The following is a 24684-nucleotide window of genomic DNA, read 5'->3' on the forward strand; positions in this document are numbered from 1 at the left end:
CCTTGTTAACATCAAACCCCACTGTGTCTCAGGTATAAAGTGCAGGACAAGAAAATGTCCTCTTATTGGAGAGAACATCTTGTTAGTCATGTTTTTCATCTGCACCCAGACAGGTTTTTCACTATAACTCTCTTTCAAGAGAAAGTGATGTTCTGGAAAAAGAATGTGTCCCTGCTCCTCCCTGAGCCAAAATAAGTCCTCAGCTCTTTAGACTATCCTCAGGACTTTCTTCTGGGCAGTTCAGTCATTTGGCCCTATTAAGGCAAGTTCAGCTGGAGCCCTGAACCTTGGGCGAGTGTTGTCTGGGAGACAGAGTCAATGGCAACTGAGGAGTGAGGTAGAGGGGGAAGTCCAGGGTGCTGATTTACATCACTCAGTGCTGAGATTAAAACAGGGAGCTCTTCATAAGCCAGAGCTTTTAGCTAAAGGCTTGGCTGTATCTGGAGAATTATTTTGTGCTATCTACATTAAGGGAAAAGCACTTCAGGCTTTGAGCCTTGAAGCCAAATTGTAAAGTCTTGAAAGAAAAGAGCTGTGGTTGTATCCCCCACACTGCAGATGCATTCTTGCTGTGGACATCAGGCAATTAGGGGGGCAATGCTGGTCTCATTCTCCTGCTTCCTATAGCATACCTTGTAGGTATTAGCAGTACCATTTATTTTTAAATCTATTTTATATGTCTAAAGCAGAGATCAACTTGAGTGCTTTTAGTTAAAGGGAGAATGGAGGTTCTCAATGTATTGCCATTTACTGCTGCTAGTAGATCTGTAGCTCTTTCCCTAGCGGTATAAAAGTTGTTAGGAGCAGCAGGTATTACCTGGAAAGGTAGTGCAAAGAACTAGTGAGGCGACCTGGGCTCTGTAATATGACTAGAGACTTCTTTTGGTGATGTATCTGAAGGGTGGATGAGTATCAGTGACTCTGTGCTTATAGGTGTGGTATATGAAGTGACCTTGTGATTAAGAACAGATGAATCCATCTTTCAACTGTTAGAAATAGTCACCACTGAGGAGCCAGTCCTAAAAACCTGTAATGATAACTGTGCCTTTCTTGTTGTGTTTGATTTTTGCATCTTTTTTTCCTGAATGATTGCTTGTATAGACTGTCACTTAATACTGAAACAGGAAAAAAAACCCAACATTTCCAACTGTCTGCAGTTTTGAACTCTGTACTACAGGGATTTCTAGGCTATGATCTTTGGGTTCCTGAAGGTTAGTGGCCTACTGTCCTTCTATCAGAAGATGTAAACTTATTTGTGGTAGGTCTCAGTCGTCCCCTGGGAGGAGAGTGGACAAACCCTGACCACTTCTTCCCATGAATTAAGACCCAAGCGAGGGCATGCTTGGGAGCTTCTGGTTCCAGGTACATCCTTCCTTGCTCTGATGCTGAAGAGCTTTCTGAATGTTAGAGGCTGGCAGGTGCTGGCAGTGAATCTCAGGTCTTTTAGTGATGAGCACACAGGGTCTAGGCAGATCTACTTGGTGTCCATCACCTTGTCAATGCCCTTCCTTGAGGCAGCAGTCACGCCAGCAGATGTACCCAGCCTTGCTTCATCAGTGCTCCTTGAAGCTCAAGGCTTTTTCCCATATGCTATTTGGACTGGCTGTAGTCTCTGCTGTTTGATGTCTGAAGTCTTTCAGTGGTTTCCCTAGGGAGTGCAGTAAATATTATAACCATGGGAGAAAGGAAAGAGTGAAAATCAGGCCATTAATTAAAGGCTGTCTAGTTTGAGTAATAATGGTTAAAACACAGTTGCCATGACAGCAACGCCCCTGGATGCTCCAGCCTGAGTCACGCTCCTCCTGCTCCCCTCTGCTGTGTTGGGGTGCCCAGCTGCATGCATGTAGAGAGGGTGATGCTGCTTTCCAGAGCAGAGCCTCTCCAGCTTCTACCCAGACAGTGAGCAAAGCCTTCAGTGACTCACAGCAGAGATCAGAAGGGAAGGAGAAGTATTACTGCAGCCCCAGTGAGCTCCACTGGAAAACAAATGCATGACTGGTAGATAAATCTTCATTGACAGGATAGTGCATCAGGCTATAATGCCTGATGTAAGAGCTCCTACACAAAATGTCAAGCGGACTTGTATTTTTAACATTTTGTTGGGTGAATGGGGAAAAAAGTACTGAATGTATCTGTGCCTCAGTTTCCACCTCTGTAGTGTGCTAAGAATGCATACAGTAGTTGCTGTTTGAGTACTTTTAAATGTTTGCACTAAAACTGTTTGGGAAAATGCAGCAAACTATAATACATCAATGATTTGAAGATGGTCCAGAAATTAAAATGTCACCTGTACCAGTCTGAGGGGTAGTGCAACTGATAGCCACCCCTTCTAAAGCAGGCTTGTTTTATAGGTGTAAAGTTGACATTGGAGGGCATGTTCTGAGGCTGAGTAACCTGAGGTAGCCATTAATGCCCAATTTAGAGAAATGCATAAAGATGCATCACCCAAAAAGCATTTATTTATGACCTTTATGTATTCCTTACCTTTGCAAAAATCTCAGTGCACTTACAGTGGGGGCCACACATTCAGCCTAAATCTCTTCTTGCCTCCTCTGCCTCTTCAGTTAACTGTAACTAACTTGTTTTTCATCCTGTGACTTCATTATGGGGCACAAACCTACTGTACGCTCTGTTCCTGGCAAAGCAGCCACCAGTACTAACCTACCCAAAGCCACAGCGGGAGAGTGGGGAGCTGTACTGTGCAGGGCACCCTGCTGAATGCCAGCACTTGTTTCAGAGCTTGTTTTCTCATTTCTGCTGCTTGTAAAACTTGCTGAGGGTAATGTAATCATTTGCCTTTGCAATAAGTTAATGTTAATTAATAGCAGGTGACTGTGGCATTTCCAGCAGAGTACATGCATGTTCCCTGTTAAAACCCAGTGAACTAAACCCTATTTTGTGACAATGAGCAGGCAAGGATGGGAAGTAACTTGCTGCTTGCTTGGGCTTTCCTTCACAGTGTAGGAATACTGTTCATGTCCTGTGCAGCAGGTAAGAGAGGATTTCCAAATATAGCTTAGCCTAGCAGCAGTGTTTACTCTAAACTCCTACAAGGTATATGCAGTCTGCCTAGGTACCATCAGCACACTGGTGAGTACTGCAGGTGCTGGGCATGGTCTGAGTGAAAGCACTTAAAAGGTTCTTGCTAACTTGGATGGCAATGAGGTTAAAATCTGGTTGTGCAGTGCTAGATTCCTCGGAGCTGGGATAAGAGTTTTACTGTATATGTACCCTTTGTAGTATCTAAATTCTTTTGGGGGTAAATTTCTCTTTAAGTTTAGAGCAGCTTTATTCAGGGGAGGAGATTCAAAGGGTCATCCAGAGGGCTGATTAGCTTGGCACTGATTTAAACATTTTCAAGTAAATTAGCCTGCTGAGGTGTCATTTGTTAAGTTCCAAGCAGAGATAATGATTGGGCTCGATGTGAACATCCGGAAAAGGATCCAGAAGGCTGGTGCCAATGCTTTTTTAGTATCTCTGGCAGATCTTGTGCACCAAACTGCTCATGTGTCCAGAGGTAAACCTAATCACCAGCTGTAAGCTGGTGTCCCTCCACCGCGGGTGAGCTCACAGAGACCTTAGGCCTTTCATTTCCTCTGTAGCAGGTGGATTTTACTTTCAGCACATGGAAATACCTGCATATGTTGTACCTCATTCATTTTTGCCATTGCATCACTTAGTCTCTGGAACACAGTTCTAGTGTCAGCTTTTTAAATTTTATTCTAAATGATGCAAGTATTTGGCCTGGTTTAGATTACAGGCTGGTTACTGGCATGCAATTTAAGAATACCAGATACACAAGAGGCCAGACTGGGTGGCCCCATAGTCCCTCCTATGGAAAAATGAGACCCAATAGGATTGTTATTAAAAGGCAACAAGTTTCAAAGCAGCAGGAGCTGACAGTAAGTCATAGACAAAGCTGTGGCCTGTACCACCGAGGTGATTACACGCGTGGCCTTTGCAATAGCTTATCCGACACTGATACGAGTGGCATAGCTGGATGCTACAATGACTGTGTGCATCAGTGGAGAAACAATAAGCAAAACCGTTGCAAGTGTCCTCCTCAGCATACAGATCTCCTACTTGGATATTCTTGCAGCGTTTCATTCCAACTCCAAGCTAGTGAGACAGCCCAGTGTGTCCTTCACGGGGCCAGCAGGTACTTCAGTGGTGTCTCTGGGAATTGCTGCTCTTCTCAGCACTGGCTGTGTGCAGGTGTGAGTCCTGGCTGACTTCAGGGCATGCAGGATCATATCCCTTCTTGGAAACAGTATGTTTTCTGTTGTACAGATATTAAAAGTAACTTGTTCTGACTAGTTAATTTCATTATGGAGTCAGTTTGAAAGCTTCAGAAGAGTGAAGGGAAATAATATTTTTAATTGGTTTCTCTCATTGGTACTAAACTAGAATAGGAAATAACTAGAAGATAGAACTGTCTCATTTTAATGAAAAATATATACCAAATGGAAGCAAATGTGTTTTTATTTAAATGTCATCACATATCTTTGTTTAAGTCTTTAGTCGTACCTGTTCGAGCAGGGGGGTTGGAAAAAGATGATCACCAGAGGTCCCTTCCAACCCCTACCACTCTGTGATTCTGTGATCATGGAAATGATCTTTCAAACTCTATGAATCTCTAACGCTGGAAAGGGACTCCAGCTCTTGGCAGGTGGCATAACTGCTTATGTCCCTGCTGGCTGGGTTTGTCACAGCTGCCAAGCACTTCTGTCTGCTTATGACCATCAAACTTCCATTTCCCTTCTGTCAGGCACTCTGGTTTTTATCCACAAACGCATATGAGATCAGTACTCTGCAAAAAAGCATGGTAAAGGGAGCAATTTAAATGTGAGCTAACCATGTCCAGCTTCATAAGAAGTGCTCTTGACCTTATTCCAGGCTCAGAAGAGATGCCATAAACTCCCCTGCATTGCATTTAAGATGATGTCACAATAACTAACCTGGATCAACCAGTGCATCTGGAGTGTAAAGGCAGGGAGAGATTAACTGGAGCTTTAATCAGCTGCCACAGAGCAATCAGTTCTAAAGATCAAAATTTGAAGGCGATTAATTTGAAGGGATATCCTTATTTTCTAGTGAGCTTGACACATTTAATGACACTTTGTCCCCATCCCCAAGCAGCCTAAAAGCATGCACGGAAAAATACAGGAATGGGATGGAGTGACTGTGCCGCCTAGCGGGGCGGGGCAGGCGGGGGAGCCTGTGGGGGAAGCAGCACTAGCAGCTCCTGCGGAGGTCTTTATTTTTTCTGTTTCTGAATGCAGAGTTAAGTGAACTGTTATAATGACAAGAAAATGGATGCAACCTCTAAGCAACCTAGTTAATGTGGACAATGAACACCAGTGTGTGAAGTGTGCCAACACTGCTGGAGAACAAACTAATGTTCACCTGAAACCTCTTAATGCTGATTAGGCAGATAATAAGTATATAACCTTTTCACGGACAAGTGGCAGAATTAATGCAAGATTCTCAGGTTTGGGAGGTCTTTATAGGTAACATAGATTGAGAGTCCAGGCAGCTTTTAGGTGACTTGCACCTGTGGTGACAGCTGGGAAACAAACAATTTGCAAGTATGAAATGTTGCTTCCAGATTCTGTTCCGTATATTATCAATGCAGTCATTATCAGAAAAGATCGAGAGTGAAACAATACATTCCATTGCTTTATCTGACAGCCTTGTTTTCTCTTCTCTTGCTCACTGAACGAGTCTACCTAATGTCAGACTCAATAAAGTCAGGCAGCTGGCTGTAAGAAACAAACAGGCCCTCATTAAGGGAGGCCCCTCATGCTGCTTTTGTTTGTGCTCATTTGCTTTACTGGAATGGACAAGAGAAGCATGAATATTTAAAGCACTTTGCAGTCGCTGGGAACCAGCTCAATACAATTCTGGTCTTTTTTTTTTTTTTTCCTTTTTTTCCCCTCTTCCACTTCTTCAAAAAGGAAACCTCAAATACCATTGACCATTCTGCTCCATTCAGACATAGAGGAACATTCACTATATCTGAAACAGAATGACAGATATTTCTTGGTGGTTGTTGGTTTTAATGTGCAAATGCTGCTTTTTATTAAAATAGCTAAAAAGTTGATTTGAGAGTTGAATGGTCTAGTGGTTGCTGTCCAACATGCTCACACCCAGCAGAGTACTTGCCCTGTGGTTTCTCTCTCCAGCTGTCAGTGATCTCCGTGAGCTGCATTTGGATGCCAGCCTTCTGCAGGTTTGGCAGCAGCTTGACACTGGGCACAGAGCGCAGAGCTCCTGGCTGTGGCTAGAGAAACACACAGACAGCTCAGAGCTGCTGCAATACGGCAGAAGATTTAGTCAGCTTGCACCTCTTTCTTTGATGTTGTATTAAAACTCCCTAGACTCTCTGTATCAGTCAAAATTGAGAAGATTTTACTTTTGGGTAGATGCATCAGAAGAACACCAGCAAAGGACCTTCTGGTGGACCAACCACAAGCAGAAAAGAAGGAAAACATAGGCCCGCTGTTAAACAGAATAGGAGAGTCAGTCACCAACAACACAGAAAAGGCAGAGGTCCTCAACACTTTCTTCACCTCTGTCTTTGCCAGCATTGTTGGATCCCAGGCTTTGGGATCAAAATTCCCATTTGATCCAAACATAGACCCACCGTCTGTGAAGGAAGAGTTAGTATGTGAATTATTACAGGAGCTTGACCCCTACGTATCGATGGGCCCTGACGCCATCCACCCAAGGATGTTGAGAGGGCTGGCTGACATCATTGCAAGACCAATCTCCATAATCTTTGAGAAGTCATGGAGAACGGGGGATGTCCCAGAGGACTGGAGGAAGGCAAATATTACCCCTATGTACAAGGAAGGCTCGAGGGAGGATCCGGGTAATTATAGGCCCATCAGCCTTACTTCAATCCCTGGGAAAGTTATGGAACGAATCCTCCTGGGAGCCCTCACAAGTCAAATGAAGCACGTGACTGGGAAAAGCCACGTGGCTTCACTAAGGGCAGATTGTGCTTGACAAACCTGGTGGCCTTCTACGACAGGGTGACTTGCCTGGTTGACATGGGGTGGGTGGTGGATGTTATCTACTTGGACCTCTCCAGGGCTTTTGATACGGCCCCCCACAGTCTCCTCCTGGAGAAATTAATGCGTTATGGCCTAGACGAGTGGTCTGTGCAGTGGGTGGGGAACTGGCTGACAGGCCACACCCAAAGGTGGTAGTAAATAGCTCTTTTTCAAAGTGGCAACCTCTCAGAAGTGGGGTCTCCCAGGGATCGATATTGGACCCAATGTTATTCAACATCTTTATACGTGATCTGGATAACAGGGTCAAGTGTAGCCTGATGAAGTTTGCAGGTGACACCAAATTGAGTGGGGAAGTAGATACTCCAGAAGGGAAAGCTGCTCTGCAGGGAGATCTAGATAGGCTGGAAGAGTGGGCCAACAAGAACCTTATGAAGTTCAATAAGGACAAGTGTAAGGTCTTGCACCTGGGAAAACATAATCTGGGAGTGCAACACAGACTGGGATCCACCTGGCTGGTGAGCAGCTCAGTGGAAAGGGACCTGGGGGTCCTCGTGGACAGGAAGCTCAACATGAGCCAACAGTGTGCTGCTGCGGCCAGGAAGGCCAACAGGGTGCTGGGCTGCATCAAAAAGGGCATCGCCAGCAGAGAGAAAGAAGTCATTATCTCACCCCACGCAGTGCTTGTCAGGCCACACCTGGAGTACTGTGTACAGTTCTGGTCCCCTCCATACAAAAAGGACGTGGACAGGCTGGAAGGGGTCCAGAGAAGGGCCACCAAGATGGTCAAAGGACTGGGATGCCTGCTATATGAGGGTAGGCTGGGAGAACTGGGTTTGTTCAGCCTTGAGAAAAGGAGGCTTAGAGGGGGTCTTATCACCACCATGTACCAGTACTTAAGGGGTAGCTACAAAGAAGATGGAGACTCCCTTTTTACAAGGAGTCACATGGAGAGGACAAGGGGCAATGGACACAAGTTGCTCTTGGGGAGATTCTGATGGGACATGAGAGAGAAATTTTTCACAGTGAGGACAGTCACCCATTGGAATAATCTCCCCAGGGAAGTGGTTGGCTCGGCCATATTGGACACTTTTAAGATTTGGCTGGACAGGGTGCTGGGCCATCTTGTCTAGGCTCTGCTCTTCCTAGAAAGGTTGGACTGGATGATCCCTGAGGTCCCTTTCCAACTTGTGATTCTGTGATTCTGCATGGCAGCAGCAGGGCATGGATGTCCAGTGGTATCAGTGGTATCATGAAGCACCTGGGGTTTGCACTGCTGTTGCTCAGTCTTGAGAGAGTAGTGAACAGATTGGAATAGGAAAGATATGAAGATTAATGCTCAGTGACTCCAACAATAGTATTGATCCTGTTTTTGTAAATGAGTTTTCAACTGTTCATATATGAAATTTTCATTCTGAAAAGAAATGGGTGCAAGGGAGAAGCTGATTCCTAAAATAAAGGTTCAGAATGAGAAGGTGGGATACAGTATCTGTGTTCCTTGACATATATTGCATTCATAGTCAAAATCCAAGGGACTTCAACACAACCCCTGTAATGAAAGGAATGCAGGACCAGTCTTTTTGCAAAAGCTATGAAATATGTAGAAATAAAACCCTATTGTAGAGATAGGAAATGGAGTGTGTGACCTCATGAGCTTCTCTGCAGCTGTATTCTGATTCCCTTATGACTGAGGATCTGGGAATTGTGCTGTATAGCTCCCGTGAGCACTGCCCCTGATGTTAGGCTCTGCAAATTCCGGCAGAACCACATACTGGGACACAGATACGTCCTCTTCTTTTACTGAGTTTTCCTCATTTTTTTGAAGAGCATCATCCATTTTTTGGCATGCAAGAGAGGGAAAGTAGAAAGATACTGCAAGATTTGGGAGTTAAAGTATTGACATAAGCAAAGGCAGTCTTTAAATGGGTAGAGAAGATGTTTTGTTTCTCTGTGGTCAAACTGTGAACTTCCCTGGGATTGCAGAAAGCACATTGTCTGTAGCGAGTTGTTCTGAGGTTTCTTTTTTTAACTGTCCTTATGTATGTGTACTTATGTGTATTTTGCAGTGTGTTTTAACATACAGCATAGGTTCTAAGGGTCAGCTTAACCATTTCATTAACTCAGTCTATACCTTTAGGCACTCTACAATGTGCTTGATTCCCTTGAAGCTTAGAGCTGTGTATACCCTGGAAGAAATCAGTATATGTTCTTAGTGTCCAATTCTAATGAGGCACCATATGGAAAATTGCTGAGACACTGTGTAGAGACGAGAGGGCAGGAAACACGTGGCGCTCTACCTCATGCTCACAGAAAGCCCATTTTGCAGGCTTTGAGTAGAAGCTAGCTGAGGAGGGATAATTTGATATAGTGCTTCTGCTGCGTCATGGCTGCAAGATCCCGATCAGGCAATAGTGATTTTATGCATACAACTGCACATAGTTGAACTGGATTCTAAATTATGCAAAACAGTGAAATCTCTATCTTCTCTGAGTTAGTGATGAAGAAAACATGAAATCTATTCTTTGTAGCTCCAATGGCAGCAGCCCTTTATAAACTGCATTCATTTTTTAGTTCAAAAAAGAACAGCAGCCTGCAGAGATCTATTATTGCTTTGTCACATCATTTCAGAGCTGTAAAAAACAGAGCTAAAGAAAATATTAAGCATTGCTGAATAAGAGTGCTGCTTTTCAGTTGTCTTTGTTTTACACTGTGTGTTTATTTTTAGAGCCCTGTCATATATTAAAAATAAATGCTAGTAATACGATCTAGTCGTGGGATATGGGGCATAATTTTCAAAAGCATGTAAGTTCCCAAAAGGGGATTGGGCACCTGGGCCAGATTCTTATGGTGGGTTGCCATCTAAGGACAGGAACCAGTATTTTATGTATCTAAACTTACACTGCAGCTGGTGAGAGCAGGTACTTAGTCACTCCTGAAAATACCACAGGTTTTCATGTGCAGCTTTAGATGTTTAGATGCATCACAAAAATCTGACCCAAAGTATCCCAGATAGTGACACATTCCAAAAATGTGAGTTTTTAATTTCCAGTGTGTTTCCTTTAGAGAAAAATGCATCTCTTGATGCATCTTCCTCTGAGTAGCTCAGAGTTTCACAAGTGTTCATGGAGTTGGGAGGCAGGAAAAGTATTAGGTTGATGTTAAGAGTGTGCAAGCTGAGGCATGGACAGGTATGATGAACTTGCTTTAAATCTGGGAGATCTGTTAAACCTGGGAGGAGAATTCACGTTTCTCTGCTACCAATCCTGGTTCCAAGCGCCCAACCATCATTCACAAAGCTTCAGCCCAGTGCACGTAATGTGAGGGGAAGAGAAAGTGAAACCTGGCAGATATTCCAGACAAGTGAAAACTGTAAGAGCCACAGTGGAGAAAGATGCTTAGCCTGATCTCAGAGCATCAAGGGAGGCTTGGTTAAAGGCACAAAACCATAAGAAATTGCAAAAGCCAAATCCTTTATGAAGGTTTATTTAGAAAAACCACAATGCTGGGGAGTCACTGTTACATAGCATGGTAATTCCCTTCCTCTCGAGTACTATGCACCACACTGTGCGCATGCAATTACTTTTGTTCCAGAGATAACATCTTCATCTAGAGTTATACACGTACACGTACGATCCTTAGTGCACGCTACAATTCACATATGTTATGACACACACAAAGTTGAACTTTTCCATGAAAAAACTGTATAAAAAATACAAACCAAACTGAAGCTGTCAACACAAGAAGCAATGTGCAAAAATAGACAGTTACTTCTGAATGTTTGCTTAATAAAAAAGGACTCCTCTGTCCCTGTTCCCCATTCAGCATTGAGTATGCCAGATGTTGCTTGAAAGTAGAATTTAAAATAACTAGTCATATCCTGACCCCCTTCATGTTAGTTGCAGAGATTTTTACCAGCTACATAATCCTATATTAATATGAAACTCTGCCTCCAAGCATCACCAGTGTGTGTTGCTGTTGTATTGAACAGATCTTCACATTGTTGCAATGTTTGATTTGTGCTGCTCAAGGCCAGGTGACAGCTAAGCCCTTGTGTGGAGCACACAGAAGAGGCAGGACAGGTGTCCCTGGTCACTAAGCCTCCTGGCAGGGGCTGGCAGCAGCTGCCTGGAGCAAAAGGCCAGGGATTAGGAGTTCTCATGCGTGCTGGAAGGAGCCAGACCTTCCAGGTCCCCTGCCATGGGATGCACAGCTCCAGGCACTGTCTGCTAGTGCATGGAGTGGCTAGTGTCTGAGATGATACTCTCAAGTGCCTGAGGAATCCTCTGTTCAGAGGAAACATCCCTGTGCAAAGAACATGGCAGATGAAGGGATGGAGAGCCCACAGGGCCTTCTCCAGCCAGGTACCTTAGTCCATAATGCAAACTGTAGCTGACATGGATGGAGCCACGTGACTATATAACCACTGTGTGGCTCTGGGCAAAGCTATACAGAATGACATGCTGCAGACATCATGAAGCAGTCAGACCAATCCATCCTTGTAAAACTGCTGCATGCAAATAGCAACACTTTAAATGGCAATTACGACTGGAAATGGATTGCACTTGTTTCCCTTAAACACATATAGGTACCAACCTTTAAAAAAAGAAAAAGTAACCATTTAAAAAAAATCTTCAAAATGCATAAAAAAAATTTGATAGTTGGGATTCCCTTGCTTGGATCAAAGGCAAAGAAGAAAAAAGGGGCAGTGTGATTCTAATCACTGAAGTTTGTCAGTAACCATAATCTTTTGGTTTTGGGGATAAGGATTCTTCCTACCCACAAGACTTGATCCTGCAAAGGCCAGTACTCCCCTGTTAATCCACATGTTTTTAAAGGACTATTTATTTAAGCCCATGCAGAGTTATGACTGTGTTACAGAACTTGTAAGTTTTTAAAATGGGATTCATAGTTTTTCATAGCAAATCCTGCATAGATCATGGCCAAATCTAAGCAGGAGTCCCGTGTGTTGTATTTTTTTTACTTGCAAAGCAAAGGTTTCAGCCTTATTCTGAGGAAGGGAAGGAGAAGTGGAAATTGTGAAGAGTGGGAGCTTTCCAGGGAAGTAAACTGTGGATACTGCACTTTACATCCCAGCTCAGCAGATCAGTTTAGCAAACTATTTTAAGTGGGATTTAAGTGTATGTTATTTAGTTTGGACCCTAGTATGAAGACCAGTATCCAACAGGAAGTGTTGCCTTGGACCTGCTCATTTCCATTATAAAAGGCACTGAGGGAGGGTTCATCCTGTTAGCTTGCACCCCAGCACTGGTCATGAAGACATCACTCAGGGAAGTCAGTCAAACATGTACTGACTGCACCTGGGGCTCCCCCAGTTTCTAATCCCTGGATGGCCAGCTGCACAGTGGCTCACAGCAGCTCTCCCCTGGGGTCAGGAGTATGCTGTAGTGACCATGACCTCCAGCATCATCCTGTTGCCCGGGTGAAGGAAGCAGTGCTTCATCCCTGTTGTCCCGAAGGACATCTTGGAGGAGAGGCCAGTGTTTCCCAGGTAGCAGTGCTAGCCCCACATGTGTTTCTGCAGCTTTTTTGAAAGCATTGGTATGTGTGATACACCTAACCCGAGCCTCCCTTAGCTCTTATAGCACGTGTATGTGTAACCAAAATGAACCTCTGGCCGATTGTCAGAGGCAACTGTTGGCAGTGATAAAACAGTGGTACAGAATAGTTTTAGACTGTAAAATGCACAAAATGAAACATCAGACTGAATTCTTACTAAAACTTGGATGCTGTTGAGCGTGGGGGTTAACTGCTGCTTCGCAAGGTTTTCCACTGGGTTAAGATTATGTACAGCATGTAAGTTAAGGCCCTGATTTAGCAAAGCATTTGTGCATATACTTAAATCTGCCCTTATTCAGCTAAGCACTGACACAAATATCTAAGTGCCTTGTGATACACGGACAAACCTGAACTGGAGCCTGTAAGTGTAAGTCATGTAGTTGGTACAACTACCCTCTTAATGTTTTTTCCTGGTAGCACAGCTGCTCTCCTAGATCAGCTGTTTAATTAATCTTCATCTAAAAGGTCCTGAGAACATTTCTATAATACTAACAAACATACATAAATACCAGAACTAAAAAAAGTCAAAACACATGGCTCAAAGCAAAACAAATATTGCTCAGAATACTTGTTTAGATTAAGAATAATAGCTGTAAACTGTGAATTCTAGTAGCAAATAAAAACCCATTGGCCTAGAAAAAAAAAAAACCAAACATTTGAAGTCTATAGGGTTGGCAGCACTAATATTACCTTACAATGTGGAGTAAGGATAACAAATATCAGTGTAATGTTACAAAATGATCCACCTAACCTAAGCTTATGTAAACAAGTAGGCTTTGACAATGTTTATATATCTAGGCATGATCCTGCACTTGGACCTGGATGGGTGGAGACCCGAGAAGGTAGAAGGGTGCTGTTCCAATGCAGTTCCAGCTGCAGGAGAGAGTCTCAGGGGTGTGATCCTGCAAACCTGTACTGCTATCACTAGTTCTACACCTGGGAGTATCCCATTGAAGATTCAGATCAGCAGGACTATACATATATAAGGAAGGGTTATTCACAAACATAAGGCATTGCAGGACTTGGCCCTAAAATTTCTATTTTCAGCAGAGAATCCCTTTATCCATACACAATTTCATATTTTAACATATCAAAAACTATCTCAAATAAGGGTTAGTGTCACTATGTTATTCTCAGTAACACAGTTAAGATTCTGTGCATTGGCTTCAGATACTGTGAAACATTTTTAAAATTAAAATTAAACCAACCATGAAGCTTTCTCATAAAAATTAACTGTGAAAGTTAAAAATGAACCGGCTGCATTTTCAAGGTTAAAAGGAGACATTAACAGAAATGAGCAACTCCCATTGTAATAGTTTTCCAGTGCCTTCCTTTTTGACCAGTGAACACTCTGAGATTGCAGCTGTTGGCAGCTTCCAATCTTGCCTTGCATCCTCTATGGCGTGGCTACTGCCGCTCTCCTTCCACCCGCTTTTTACGAACTAGGCCAATAAAACAAGAAAAGAGCAGTCAGTATTGCTCTCCTGAGAAACCAAGGACTTTTCTCACTGACAAGCTCCCTTCTCAGTAACATGAGTAAGAAGGAAGAAGCTTCTAAAAAATATTTGTCAGGATTATGTCCATAAATGCCATAATTAACAGATCTTAATGCTAAACAAAACAATAGTATCTAAATGGTACTTTTCTGTATCACAGACTGTAGAATTTCACCAAATGTTCCTATCAATGCATCTTCTATAAAAAACAGATTCTGAGCTAAAGGTTTTAGATGATGGAGACTTCACCACTTCCAGTGCCTCCTCCCAGTGGCTCAGTTTAGATTTTTGTTACAGTTTTATTGTTCTTTTAAAAGCCACTGTGTTCCAACTAAGGTGATGCTGGTCTGTTCTAGTCTGCCTGGCAGTGCTCTGGATCATTTAAGCGTTAGGCATCAAAAATTAATAACTCTTCTAATTGCACAAGTGTCTGCTATTAGTAAGCAACAATCTCTCAGAAAATAATTTGAAGTACTCCTAAGTACTGATATCAGTGAGTACTGGCAACAAGGAATACATCATATTGGACATTTCAGTATCTGTTTAAACTTCACATGCTCTGACCACATCAGCCATCAGACAGTATGTTAATTAATTCTGGATTCTCACTAGAAATGAAATAGGCTGAAGTTGCCATTTAGCAAAGCAGAGAGTGTTGAGCTTTGTGTTATGGTATGGGCACAATTATTTTGAGAAGCAGTCCCATGTGAATTTTTATAGTACTTAGGGTACTTTACAGCTGATATAGAGCAGGTCTAGTTGGGCAGTATTTCCTATTCCATACCATAATAAAAATGTATTGAGTCTTCTCTGACTTTGCCAGGTAAGATTAGTGAGGTTCTCCTGTTAGTATGATAGAAAATTTGATGTTACATCAAACTGGCATGTCCTGTTTCTGATACTGAACTGCTGAAGTATAGAACAAAAGCAGTAAAACTGGATGAATGAATGTTTTTCACTACAGAAGGTCAATAACAACAATATATTACTACAAACATCATGTTGCTTTACTATCAGGAGGTTTATTTCATAGTGCTTTCTTGGCAAACTGTCTGCATTATTCCAAAGCCTACAGTGTAGCGTCAGTCATTTGTGACTGCTTTCAGAGTTTTATTGTTTATTTTATTTTATTGAAATTTTTAGGTATTCTGCCCTACTAAATCTTGAACAAAACCATACAATGTGAGACCAGGAAAATTAAGATTAGGTACAGGATATATGTCTAATGGCAACTGGTTAACTGTGGGAAAAAGTCTTCCTCTCTTTGGTGGATGTTTTAAATTCCATTCTGGGATCCTAATAGTTTCAGGGACAATAGTATATCATGGGAATACTTAGGTACTGCTAAAAATTAAAACTGAAGAAAAAAATTAAAAGTATGCATGAAAGAAGTAGGTTCTAGCTCAACTTCTCTCTTAATTCTCACATAGAGAAACCCAAGCTGAAGCCAGAAAAGGCATCATGGTTTGACACCCCACTTTGAAGTAGAATTGATTAATAACCCAGTGTTTTTTGTTTCATTTTATTCTTACTGTAAACTACTACCTAGTCACCTCCTCCCTATTCTGTGTGTTAGGCACACAGGGTAGAGTATGACAGACACAGGTAAAACTTGCAAACCTTTACTGTCTTTGCCTGTACTTGGTCATGCCGGCAGGAAAACCTTTTTAAACCTTTTTTTTTGTTTGTGGTTTGGTTTTTTTTTTGGTTCCCTTGGTTGGGTAGGCTTGCTCTGTCATGGGCAGGGCAAAGAAGTGAGGACTTCTGTGTTCACTGGACAAACAGGATAGGTTTGGTTCTCTAGTTACTGGCCAGAACAGCTGACGGGGCAGCTGGAAATCCAGGCTGTTCCATGAAGAAGGCTGAACTATCTCCTCTTCCTAGAACAAGTGGGAGGGGGAGAAGAATAGCAGCTCCTAATCACAGTAAGATCTGTGCTGTTGTCTATTCTAGAGTTCAAGGAGCTGTGCATCACCCCTCGCATATAGCAGATTGAATGTTACAGAGTTAAAATTCAATCTTATGTACAGACAGGAAGAGTTCTGTCTAGGAAGGTCAGGGCTTGGCTCAACACAAACAAAAGATGAGTAGATTTAATAGCATCTTACCCAGATCGTTGTTTTTAGTGATAGCTGCTGCTACCCTGGTTCTTGGACCTTGCTTTGTGAACTGGTATCCGAACTTGAGAATCTTGGAGTTCTCCTCCAGCATCTTGGCAATCTCCATCTCTACAGCTGTCCCCAGCTGCTGCCTCTGTTGGTGATGTGGTAAAGTGTCCCCAAAAGAAAAGGAAATATTTGTTTTCATATGAGAGAGAAATAGTGGTTATATTTCAGTAATGTGCTGCAAACTACAAAGAGAATCCTGTCCCTAGAGATTTTGCTCTGGGTTTTATATTTGGCTTTGACCAGTTTTATTTAGAAGTTTTCCACTGTTTGGTTGCATGCACATGGGATATGAACTACAGAATGACTGAGCCACAGAGGCCGCTTTGACTTTGCCAGAGCCCTTTAGGACAACCCTCTGGGAATCCATATAGAAGGGAAACAAAAATGGACTCACTCAAATCTCTCTCTTTACCTGGTTGTCAATTTTAATCTCTGTCAGGGATTCATTCTCTTTCAGTGCATCAATTAGTGCCAAAATACCCGTCCCAGTGATGAAGTTGGATTCTACATTCAGACTCTTCAGTGTTTTGTTCACTTTCAACATATCTGCAAATGCCTGAGAGGTCAGAAAGAGGGAATATGAGATAACATCTTGAGAATTTCAGGGAATAACCGAATCTGCAAAACATGGCTTAGTACCTACACAGAAATAAAACACAAATAGGCTTAGAAGAACATAGAGGTAGATCAGAAGAGATTACAATTCTGCTTTGCATAGTCACAGGGAAGTTCTGCAAGGGCAGATGAAGAATGCATCCTAAAGCAGACACAGACCTATTTAAAAATTGTTGTGATTTTTTTCCAAACAGTGTTTAAACTTACAATAGCTACAGGGTCATTGCTTCGAGTAGCTGCAAGGCTGAATGTCTTCACATGTGTGTTGCTTTCCAAAGCTTTTGCAAATTCTTTCAGTGTTGGAATAGGAATATTCTGTATTAAGAAGATAAATCCAGTAATTAGGAAAGCCAGTCACATCGCTAGACACTGATTTTAATTATTATCAAACTGATTAATAGCCACAGTCTATGCAATTTAAACATTCCTGATGCTTTTAAGAGTATCTCAGAAGGGACAAAGCAGTCTCTGCTTATAGCAGCCTTCACAGACCCATGGAGGCCTGTGCTAGGATGCAATGTCAGCATTGCCTTTAACTGGGTCAGGCCAACATAAGCACGTGACTGATCTCTGAGCTACTTTCCTATTTTGCTGCTGGTTATCCAGTCTCTGTGTGCCAGCTCCTCCTCCATTTGCATGTGTGGGCTAATTGAATTTGGCCAGTGATGATTATATAGTGCCCATGAGATATCTTCCTTTAAAATCTGCTAAAGGCAGCCAGCCAGAAGGAGACACCCCTTGGGCAGGTGATTAATTGCCATCTAATTCAAAATCAGGCATTGATGACTTTGGAGCCTCTACCACAGTTCCCTCCTCTCTGCTTTCTGGTGTGTCCTGCTTTTCCTAAACAGCAGCCACACACAAAAGTTGAAGCTAAAAGGTAAGGGCTTTGGAAATATTTAAATAAACCCTCCTATGATAACATAAATGAAACCACAGCATCTACCTTTATGTTGTTGAGATTAATTTCTATGAGACTAGGATCATTTGCCTTTATCCTTTGTAAACTTGCTTCAACGTTGGTTGGATTAGGTGGCTCCTCAAAGACAGGCTTGACCTTTTCACCTTTCACCACATCTGTAACACAAGATCACACAAAATGTTGATGTGAGGAACAGGCATCATCAGTAACAGTCTGGCTTTTCATTTGCCATTTAGGTTTGTACTGTAGCATTCAAGAAAGGGTTTATATGAACCACAAAACTTGGAATAGGATAATTAGCCCCATTATCCCTGCTGTGCCCTCTGCACCTACTGTGCACCCAGAAGCATGTCATTCGAGGCTGCGGTCACAGCGGCTGGGCAGTGTCCTCATGGGCATATTCCTCCTTTCTGTACAGAAGTTCCAGTATAATAATTTGAGCCAAAGCAGCTTTAAAGACTATTGAATAGGATCTAATACACTGCAAGGGCTGCTTCGTTCTTTGTCTAACACCTGTGAAGGAAGGTGTGCTCTGAACTTGTCCATTACATTAGTGAGAAAATATCCCTGTATAGACTTTGCAAACATAAAGGAATGTGATCAGGAGGCCCCTCAGTTTCCTTTTTTAGGCTGATGCTATCAGCCTTACTATAAATTCAATTAGCTCTTGTAAAATTGCAACATTTGCACTTTCTAAATAATAAAGCTATCAAACATGAAAAGCAAGTCTGTCTGCCAGCCACCCAAGATTTATGAAGTCTTTGAGTATTCATGCTCCAAAGAGATACAATTTTTAATGTTTGCAGCTGTGAGCTATAAATATTCTTAGAAATGCATAAAAATCATAGCTTAGAACACAACTAGTATTTCTAATTCCCACACATATAGTTGTAGAGATTAATTTATAAGCCCTGACCACCCAAGGCATTAGAGGCAAGAAAGGAATACGTTACTGACCACAAGTATGTTTAAACCCTTTTATTTTACATTGCAGAGAGTTATTTTGAAGACTTGTGCTCAAGTCTCAATGTACTACACATTTCTGTTCAGTGCAATGGGTAAAGTTCATGCCGTATCATGGACCAAAAGAAAAATATTTTTTAGAACTCATACTCTTAGTAGACAAAGTTATACACAAACCTTGAGCTGGTTTTCAGTCTGCTCCCTTTTACCCTGAACTTTTTATTTTTTTTACTAATTCCCCAAGTGACCGCACATATGCCTGAATAACACTCCAGCCTTCCTAGGGAGTAGGAAATTGAAAACTACTGATAAAAATCATATAGAGAATTCACCCTATCTTGAAGGCAAGGATGGAAAGTAAGCAAAAACCAGGAAAGCATTTTTTATGCTTGTGGCAACACCCTGCCAAGCTGGGAGCTTGCACTCTGTCCTCAGGTTAGATGTCACAGTGTACTCAGTCTAGAGTTAGCAGTATTTTTCACTTTCTGCTTGTTGTTTCCCATGAGTTTTATCTTATTTCTTTAATAATAGTGCTGGTTTGCCACATTGATGGGCAACCTTTGAGATATCTCAATCTTCTACTGGAGCATTTCACTTGGCTAAGGAAAGGTATTGCTTTTGGACCAAAGCATAAAGTGATGTGACAGTGATTTTCTGGTTCTTAAGTCTGTGATTGGAGCATAGTTTAGCTGACTCACATAGCTGACATTTTGACACAGTACAACAAAAATAATCTGAAATCTATGTGGATTAGTAACGCATGCAGTTGCCTGTTATGAGATAGATGACAGCTTGCACAGGGCCCCACTGGGGAGGCTTGCAGAACAGTCTTAACCCTGAGAAAAAATGAAGTGACATGGTGTTCTGTCTACTTCCCCACTTCCCCTTTAGTAAAGAAGGATGAAAATGAAAGTCCTTGGTAAAGATAGCTGCTGTTTATGTGGCATTACAAGAAGAAAATGTTTTTTGAGTACTGCTTCCCTAGAGAAGACCATTCCACAATTTTGTCTTAAAAAGCATAATTTAGCCCACTTGATATCCCAGAGCTTGGAGGTGATGAGCTCTGGATCAAGGCTTGGCAGCTCTCAAGAAAAACTTGGAATTCAGGCATATCCATTTCTACCCCCATCCAGCCTCCTGTCATTCTTTGAGCTAAGATCTGATTCACCAAAGGTCTGTTTATTTAGTGCAAACATTTCTGGATTTGTTTTTATTAACTACAGCTGTTTCTGCTGGGGGATTTCCTGAGCAATTACACTTCCCATGTACCTAAGGAGCCATATAAGGGCCAACATTTAAACATGCTGCCACAGGACTAACATGAAGGTAGTAGATCGGAGAGAGTGGCCAGGGCAGGAGCACATCCATGTGGTCTTTGCCTCCCTATGAATGCAGCTCAACATGACTCTGGTCAGAGATGTGACCCCACCAGGGATTCTGCCAGGTTCAAGCCCTGTAGTTACAAGTCGTTCTTCAGTTCTGTAAATGTGAGGCAAGATGGCCTGGCCTGGGATGTGGCCACCTCTTAGCTACAGCTCGCTATGTTTTCTGTCTGCTGCCTAAACTGAAGAGGAGCAAAAATATATATGTCTTGGCTTCCTCAATACTCCCATCCTTTCAACCACCTCTGCAGAGCCAGATATTGCTCTCTGGGAAAACAGAACTCCTTAGGAATGATTTATTTGCATAGTACTGTTGTCATTATAGATAATGAGTATTAAGATTATATGTACTGTAAAGGGCTCCCCCTCATGATTAATTGTGATCAATCAAGGTAAGGCCCAGTTACATTACACTAAATTAGAACAATACACCCAACCTATAGGTATACAGTTCCCTAAAGATGACATAATGCCCACAAGAGAAATCTGCTTGCTTACTTCTCACAGTTCCTTTTCCATCTTTACTGCGGGCTCCTCCTTCATCAAATTTTGGGTTGTTGACCATGTTGTGCACTCCAAGAACAGCTAAAATACCAGCAACAGGATGCAATGTTAATAGCAGGAACAAAGACTGCATAAAAATACTTGCTACAAATTCTAGTTTAGTTCCCCAGGCGAAAAGCCCTTTATAAAATAACTCTCTGAGTCATGCTTGCATGTAGGGAGAGTCTTAAAGAGTCTAAACACTGGAGATACAGACGCTTTTAATATAGGTTTTTGAACAACTGAACCAATGTAGTATGCATATCACAGAAATGCCAGCTGGAAGGAACCGCTGCATGTCATCTCGTCCAGGCTCCCTCTCAAGCAGGAGCATTGCCAACATTAACCAGGTCAGCTGTGGCTTTGTCTAGCTGGATCCTGAGAACATCCAGGGATGCAAATCCCAAATCTCTTTGGGTAACTTGTTTCAGTGCCACACTCCTAATAATTATTTTTTTTTGCCTAAAAAACAACCTGAACCCCTTATTGCTCTTTATTGTATTGTTGGGCATATCCAAGAAGAATTTGACTGTACATGTGGTTAGCTTAATAAATTGGCATTCACACTGGGGTTTCTTACAGAAGCACACAGATGCTAATGTGTTTAGAAAAAAAAATATTCCAGGACTTTAAAATAAATAGTGAGGATATAAACTACTACAAGAGAAATTACAAGAGAAACCAAAACTCCATAAAACAAGCTGCAAAGTTATTTTTTGTGCAAGTGAACTTCCATAGTATCAGAGAACAAATTGTGTTGTGTTTACTGATACTTCTCCCATAAATTAACTAATTGGACTTCATTCTATAGGATCATACATTAACTAAAAGTTATTAACTTGATATAGATCTTTTATCATCACTTTTTCATATGGAAAATACTCTGTTCTGTAAGCAAATGACTCTTTAGTTGCTGTTGCAGACTATTTTCAGAACTCTGGGCAGTAGGTATGCTACTTATTTATTTAGACTTCAATACCCACAAATTCTGTTATGAATGTCTGGATACTGACCAGCACTGAGCAAAAATTAGAACTTCGTTCCATGAATTTTAGACTTCCTGAGAAGTGCCATCTGCATTATAATCCTGTGATACCCCGACTTTCAGTCAGAGACAAGACTAATGCATCCAGAAATGGGTATTGTAGCCAAGAACTACAGAAGATAATGGCAAGATCACATCCTTCAATAGGACGATATAGTAGCTACAAGAGTTTTGAGTTTAACGTTGATCTAACCCAGATTCAGATTAATCTAATATCTAAATATCTAGAACAAGAGAATTGTCAATAGAGTTGCAATTCTCCCACCAAAATTTTTATATAACTAGGTCTCAAAAAGGACCTCAGACAGCCCAGGGAAGGATAGGATCAACTCTGAGCTCAGTGGACAAGGCAGGAGATCTCAGTGGTTCTATAGGTAGGTCTCAACACTAGGCTGGGCAGTTTTTTAGTATGGCCCGTTGACATTAATCTTGCCAGCCCTGGTTGGTTTGCTTCTTCCCAAATTTGGGATTCAGATGATGACCTTCTATTAGAATAAACATATGATATACCCATGATACAAACTGCTTGAAAGTCACAGGTGGCTCAAGAACTACAGATTGACCTTGACTTTGTTATACTGAAGGTTCAAATGTTATTTATGCAGGTGGATATACTTCAAAATTATTTCCTTTGTGCACACTCTAGAACGTGAGGTTATACTCTGGATTAAAGGAAAAAAATTAAAAGGGGTAAAGATACCCAGGTCTAATCATCTGGCAACCAATTTTCTGATTCAAGGGGTTAGACTCCAAATCTCCTCACGGATGCAGGATCTTCATCCATTGCATCCTCTAACAAGTTCATCCTGCCATTTGGGATGCCTGAGTTGAGAGGAGGTAGCAATAGTATGCTACAAACAATGTGGATGCATTAAGATCAATGATCTCCACTACAATGCAAACATCCCAGCCTGCAGTCTACCATCTACCCTTCCTTTCCCCAAATCATGTTAGCAGGATCATCTTCTCCCCCTGCCTGCCACATCAGTTAAAAGTAGACAAGAGAAGTCTAAAATGCAGCAGGTATTGAGTCATCCTTGAAGTCCTCAGGGGCAATGTGTGGCCCACAGGTTGGCCACCTGTCTGTATAGTGAAAAAGCAGGTACTTGAGAGATGATCATGAGACACTCCTGGTGGCAGGTCTAGGCAGAGAAAAACTGGATGTGTAGGGGGATCATACCTATATATTATCTAACCTGCAAGGTCGTAGAGCTCGGTATCTGAAGCGCTGGCCAGGGCTTCTTCTAGTTCCGGATCCAGGGTCACTTTCTCTTCTGTATGGGTTTCTATAGGCTTTTCTTTAGGAATAAATATTTTTCCTATGGGAAGGAAAAAAACAGAGTAATGACTTATTGGAACAATTCATTTGCCTCCTGACAGTGAGGGGATAGGTCTGTGACAGTGGAACTCCTTGGAAATATTATCAAGTGCATGTTTTCCTCTTTCTTACTCGATGCTATCATCCACACCAGGATCTTAATAAGACTCTAAAAATAAAAGTGCAGACTTCTGATCTGTATTGATGATTGTTAATGTGGAAGCAAATTTCCTAAAATAAATCCCCAAGAGCAGTCACACCTGGGATTTTTTTGAAGTTCCCATGGCCTTAAATAGGCAGGATCAAGTCTACACAAAAAGCTCCCAGAAATTTCACCCGTATATTTAAATGAGGCACCAGAAGCAGTTAAAACCATCCTACTGCAAGAACCTTTCAGTCTATCAAATTCTATATAAGAGCCTGAACACTCAGCAAACCTGTTCTCTTCCAGTAATTCAGTTTAATTTCCATCCTTTCCAGCAGTATTTCCCGTGTCTCCTGATGATCATTCACATAAATAGTCTTTTCCTGATCATCTGTGCAGGCCTGAAAAGCCTGAACTGAATTGAATTGCATGTTCCCTGAGAAAGATCCCTGACCTATTCGTCTCTGTAAACTGCTGTTACATTGTGAGTAGCAGGTGTGTGTTTCCATGTGATATTCCCCCAAGACTGAAATGAGAAAACTGTACAATAAATCCAGAAACAACACCAAAAGTCCAACTACTCCTTTAGCCTGTTGTTACAGTTAACCTCAGTAGTGTGATGATGTAACTGCAAATGCTTGGAGCGAGGCCCTTTAAATCAGAGCTAGGGCTGGGCTTCAGTCACCAGCACTGCTGGGGCTTTTCTCCCACTCAACACTTTACCAAACCCATACAGTCAGTAAGACATTAGATGATGCCATATGCAACAGATATTGTCATTGCTCTGATAATTCTGTGAACTCCCGTGTTCTACTGTCCATGTGTGGTTCCCCTCACCTTGCTCCTAACAACTACTTCTCAAGCAGGCTTTAGTTAATCCCTTTGTAATAAAGCTGTGATGACCTTTGGATGCAGGTGGCTTTGGCTCACTGTCAACTTTAAATTGTCTTTTTGTGCAGCTTTGTACACTCTAGATGTAATGCTTGAAGCATATCCCATGGCTTTCTGAAATGTCTCTAAAATAGTTTAACTGTACTAATGGTATTATTTTGTTACCATTAATAAATGCAGTTCTTATACTCTGTTGAATTACAGATGCTTTGCCTCTGGTTTTTCAACACTGACATCCTTCTGTGGCTTAATTTTTCCCCATTATGGTCCAAAGTATCATTTTCATGAGATAATACCTAACTCATTTCTCTCTTTTGTACAAGTTCATCTACAGCAATTTCTATACTGTCAACTTCTGTGACTGACATCACTGGATAAGCTCAGAAAAAAATTTTAATGGCAATTTCTGAAACTCTGGCAAGGTTTACTGATGCAAGATTAAAATTATTTACCCTAGAGATATTTGTACCAAGGCTAAATAATTTCTGAGTACAAAACTGGTCAGAAGATTATGTACAAAGACAAAGTAGAATCATATTGTGATTCATTTTTCATGTGATAGTAAGTGATTTTTAAAGAAGAGCCTTCTAGAAGATAAAAGCC

General features: G+C 41.7%; 1 protein-coding gene across 3 annotated transcripts in view; it reads right to left on the reverse strand.

The window, feature by feature from the left end:
- Positions 1-4479: 4479 nt before the first annotated feature.
- LOC104040481 (tropomodulin-2) overlaps positions 4480-24684 on the reverse strand; it is a 43016-nt gene continuing 22811 nt past the window's right edge. For 2 of the 3 annotated variants that reach the window (XM_064456408.1, XM_009514318.2), the window contains 7 exons: positions 22924-23046; positions 20638-20724; positions 17819-17949; positions 17080-17187; positions 16670-16813; positions 16198-16342; positions 10484-14035 (listed from right to left, as the gene is read on the reverse strand). In XM_064456408.1, the coding sequence (XP_064312478.1) occupies positions 14001-14035; positions 16198-16342; positions 16670-16813; positions 17080-17187; positions 17819-17949; positions 20638-20724; positions 22924-23046 (773 nt within the window). In that variant the 3' untranslated portion in view covers positions 10484-14000. Of the gene's footprint in view, positions 4811-10483; positions 14036-16197; positions 16343-16669; positions 16814-17079; positions 17188-17818; positions 17950-20637; positions 20725-22923; positions 23047-24684 lie in introns of those variants that run through there. The other variant, XM_064456409.1, reaches the window with a different exon arrangement.

Source organism: Phalacrocorax carbo, chromosome 7 (assembly GCF_963921805.1).
Source record: "Phalacrocorax carbo chromosome 7, bPhaCar2.1, whole genome shotgun sequence".
NCBI classification, from domain to species: domain Eukaryota; kingdom Metazoa; phylum Chordata; class Aves; order Suliformes; family Phalacrocoracidae; genus Phalacrocorax; species Phalacrocorax carbo.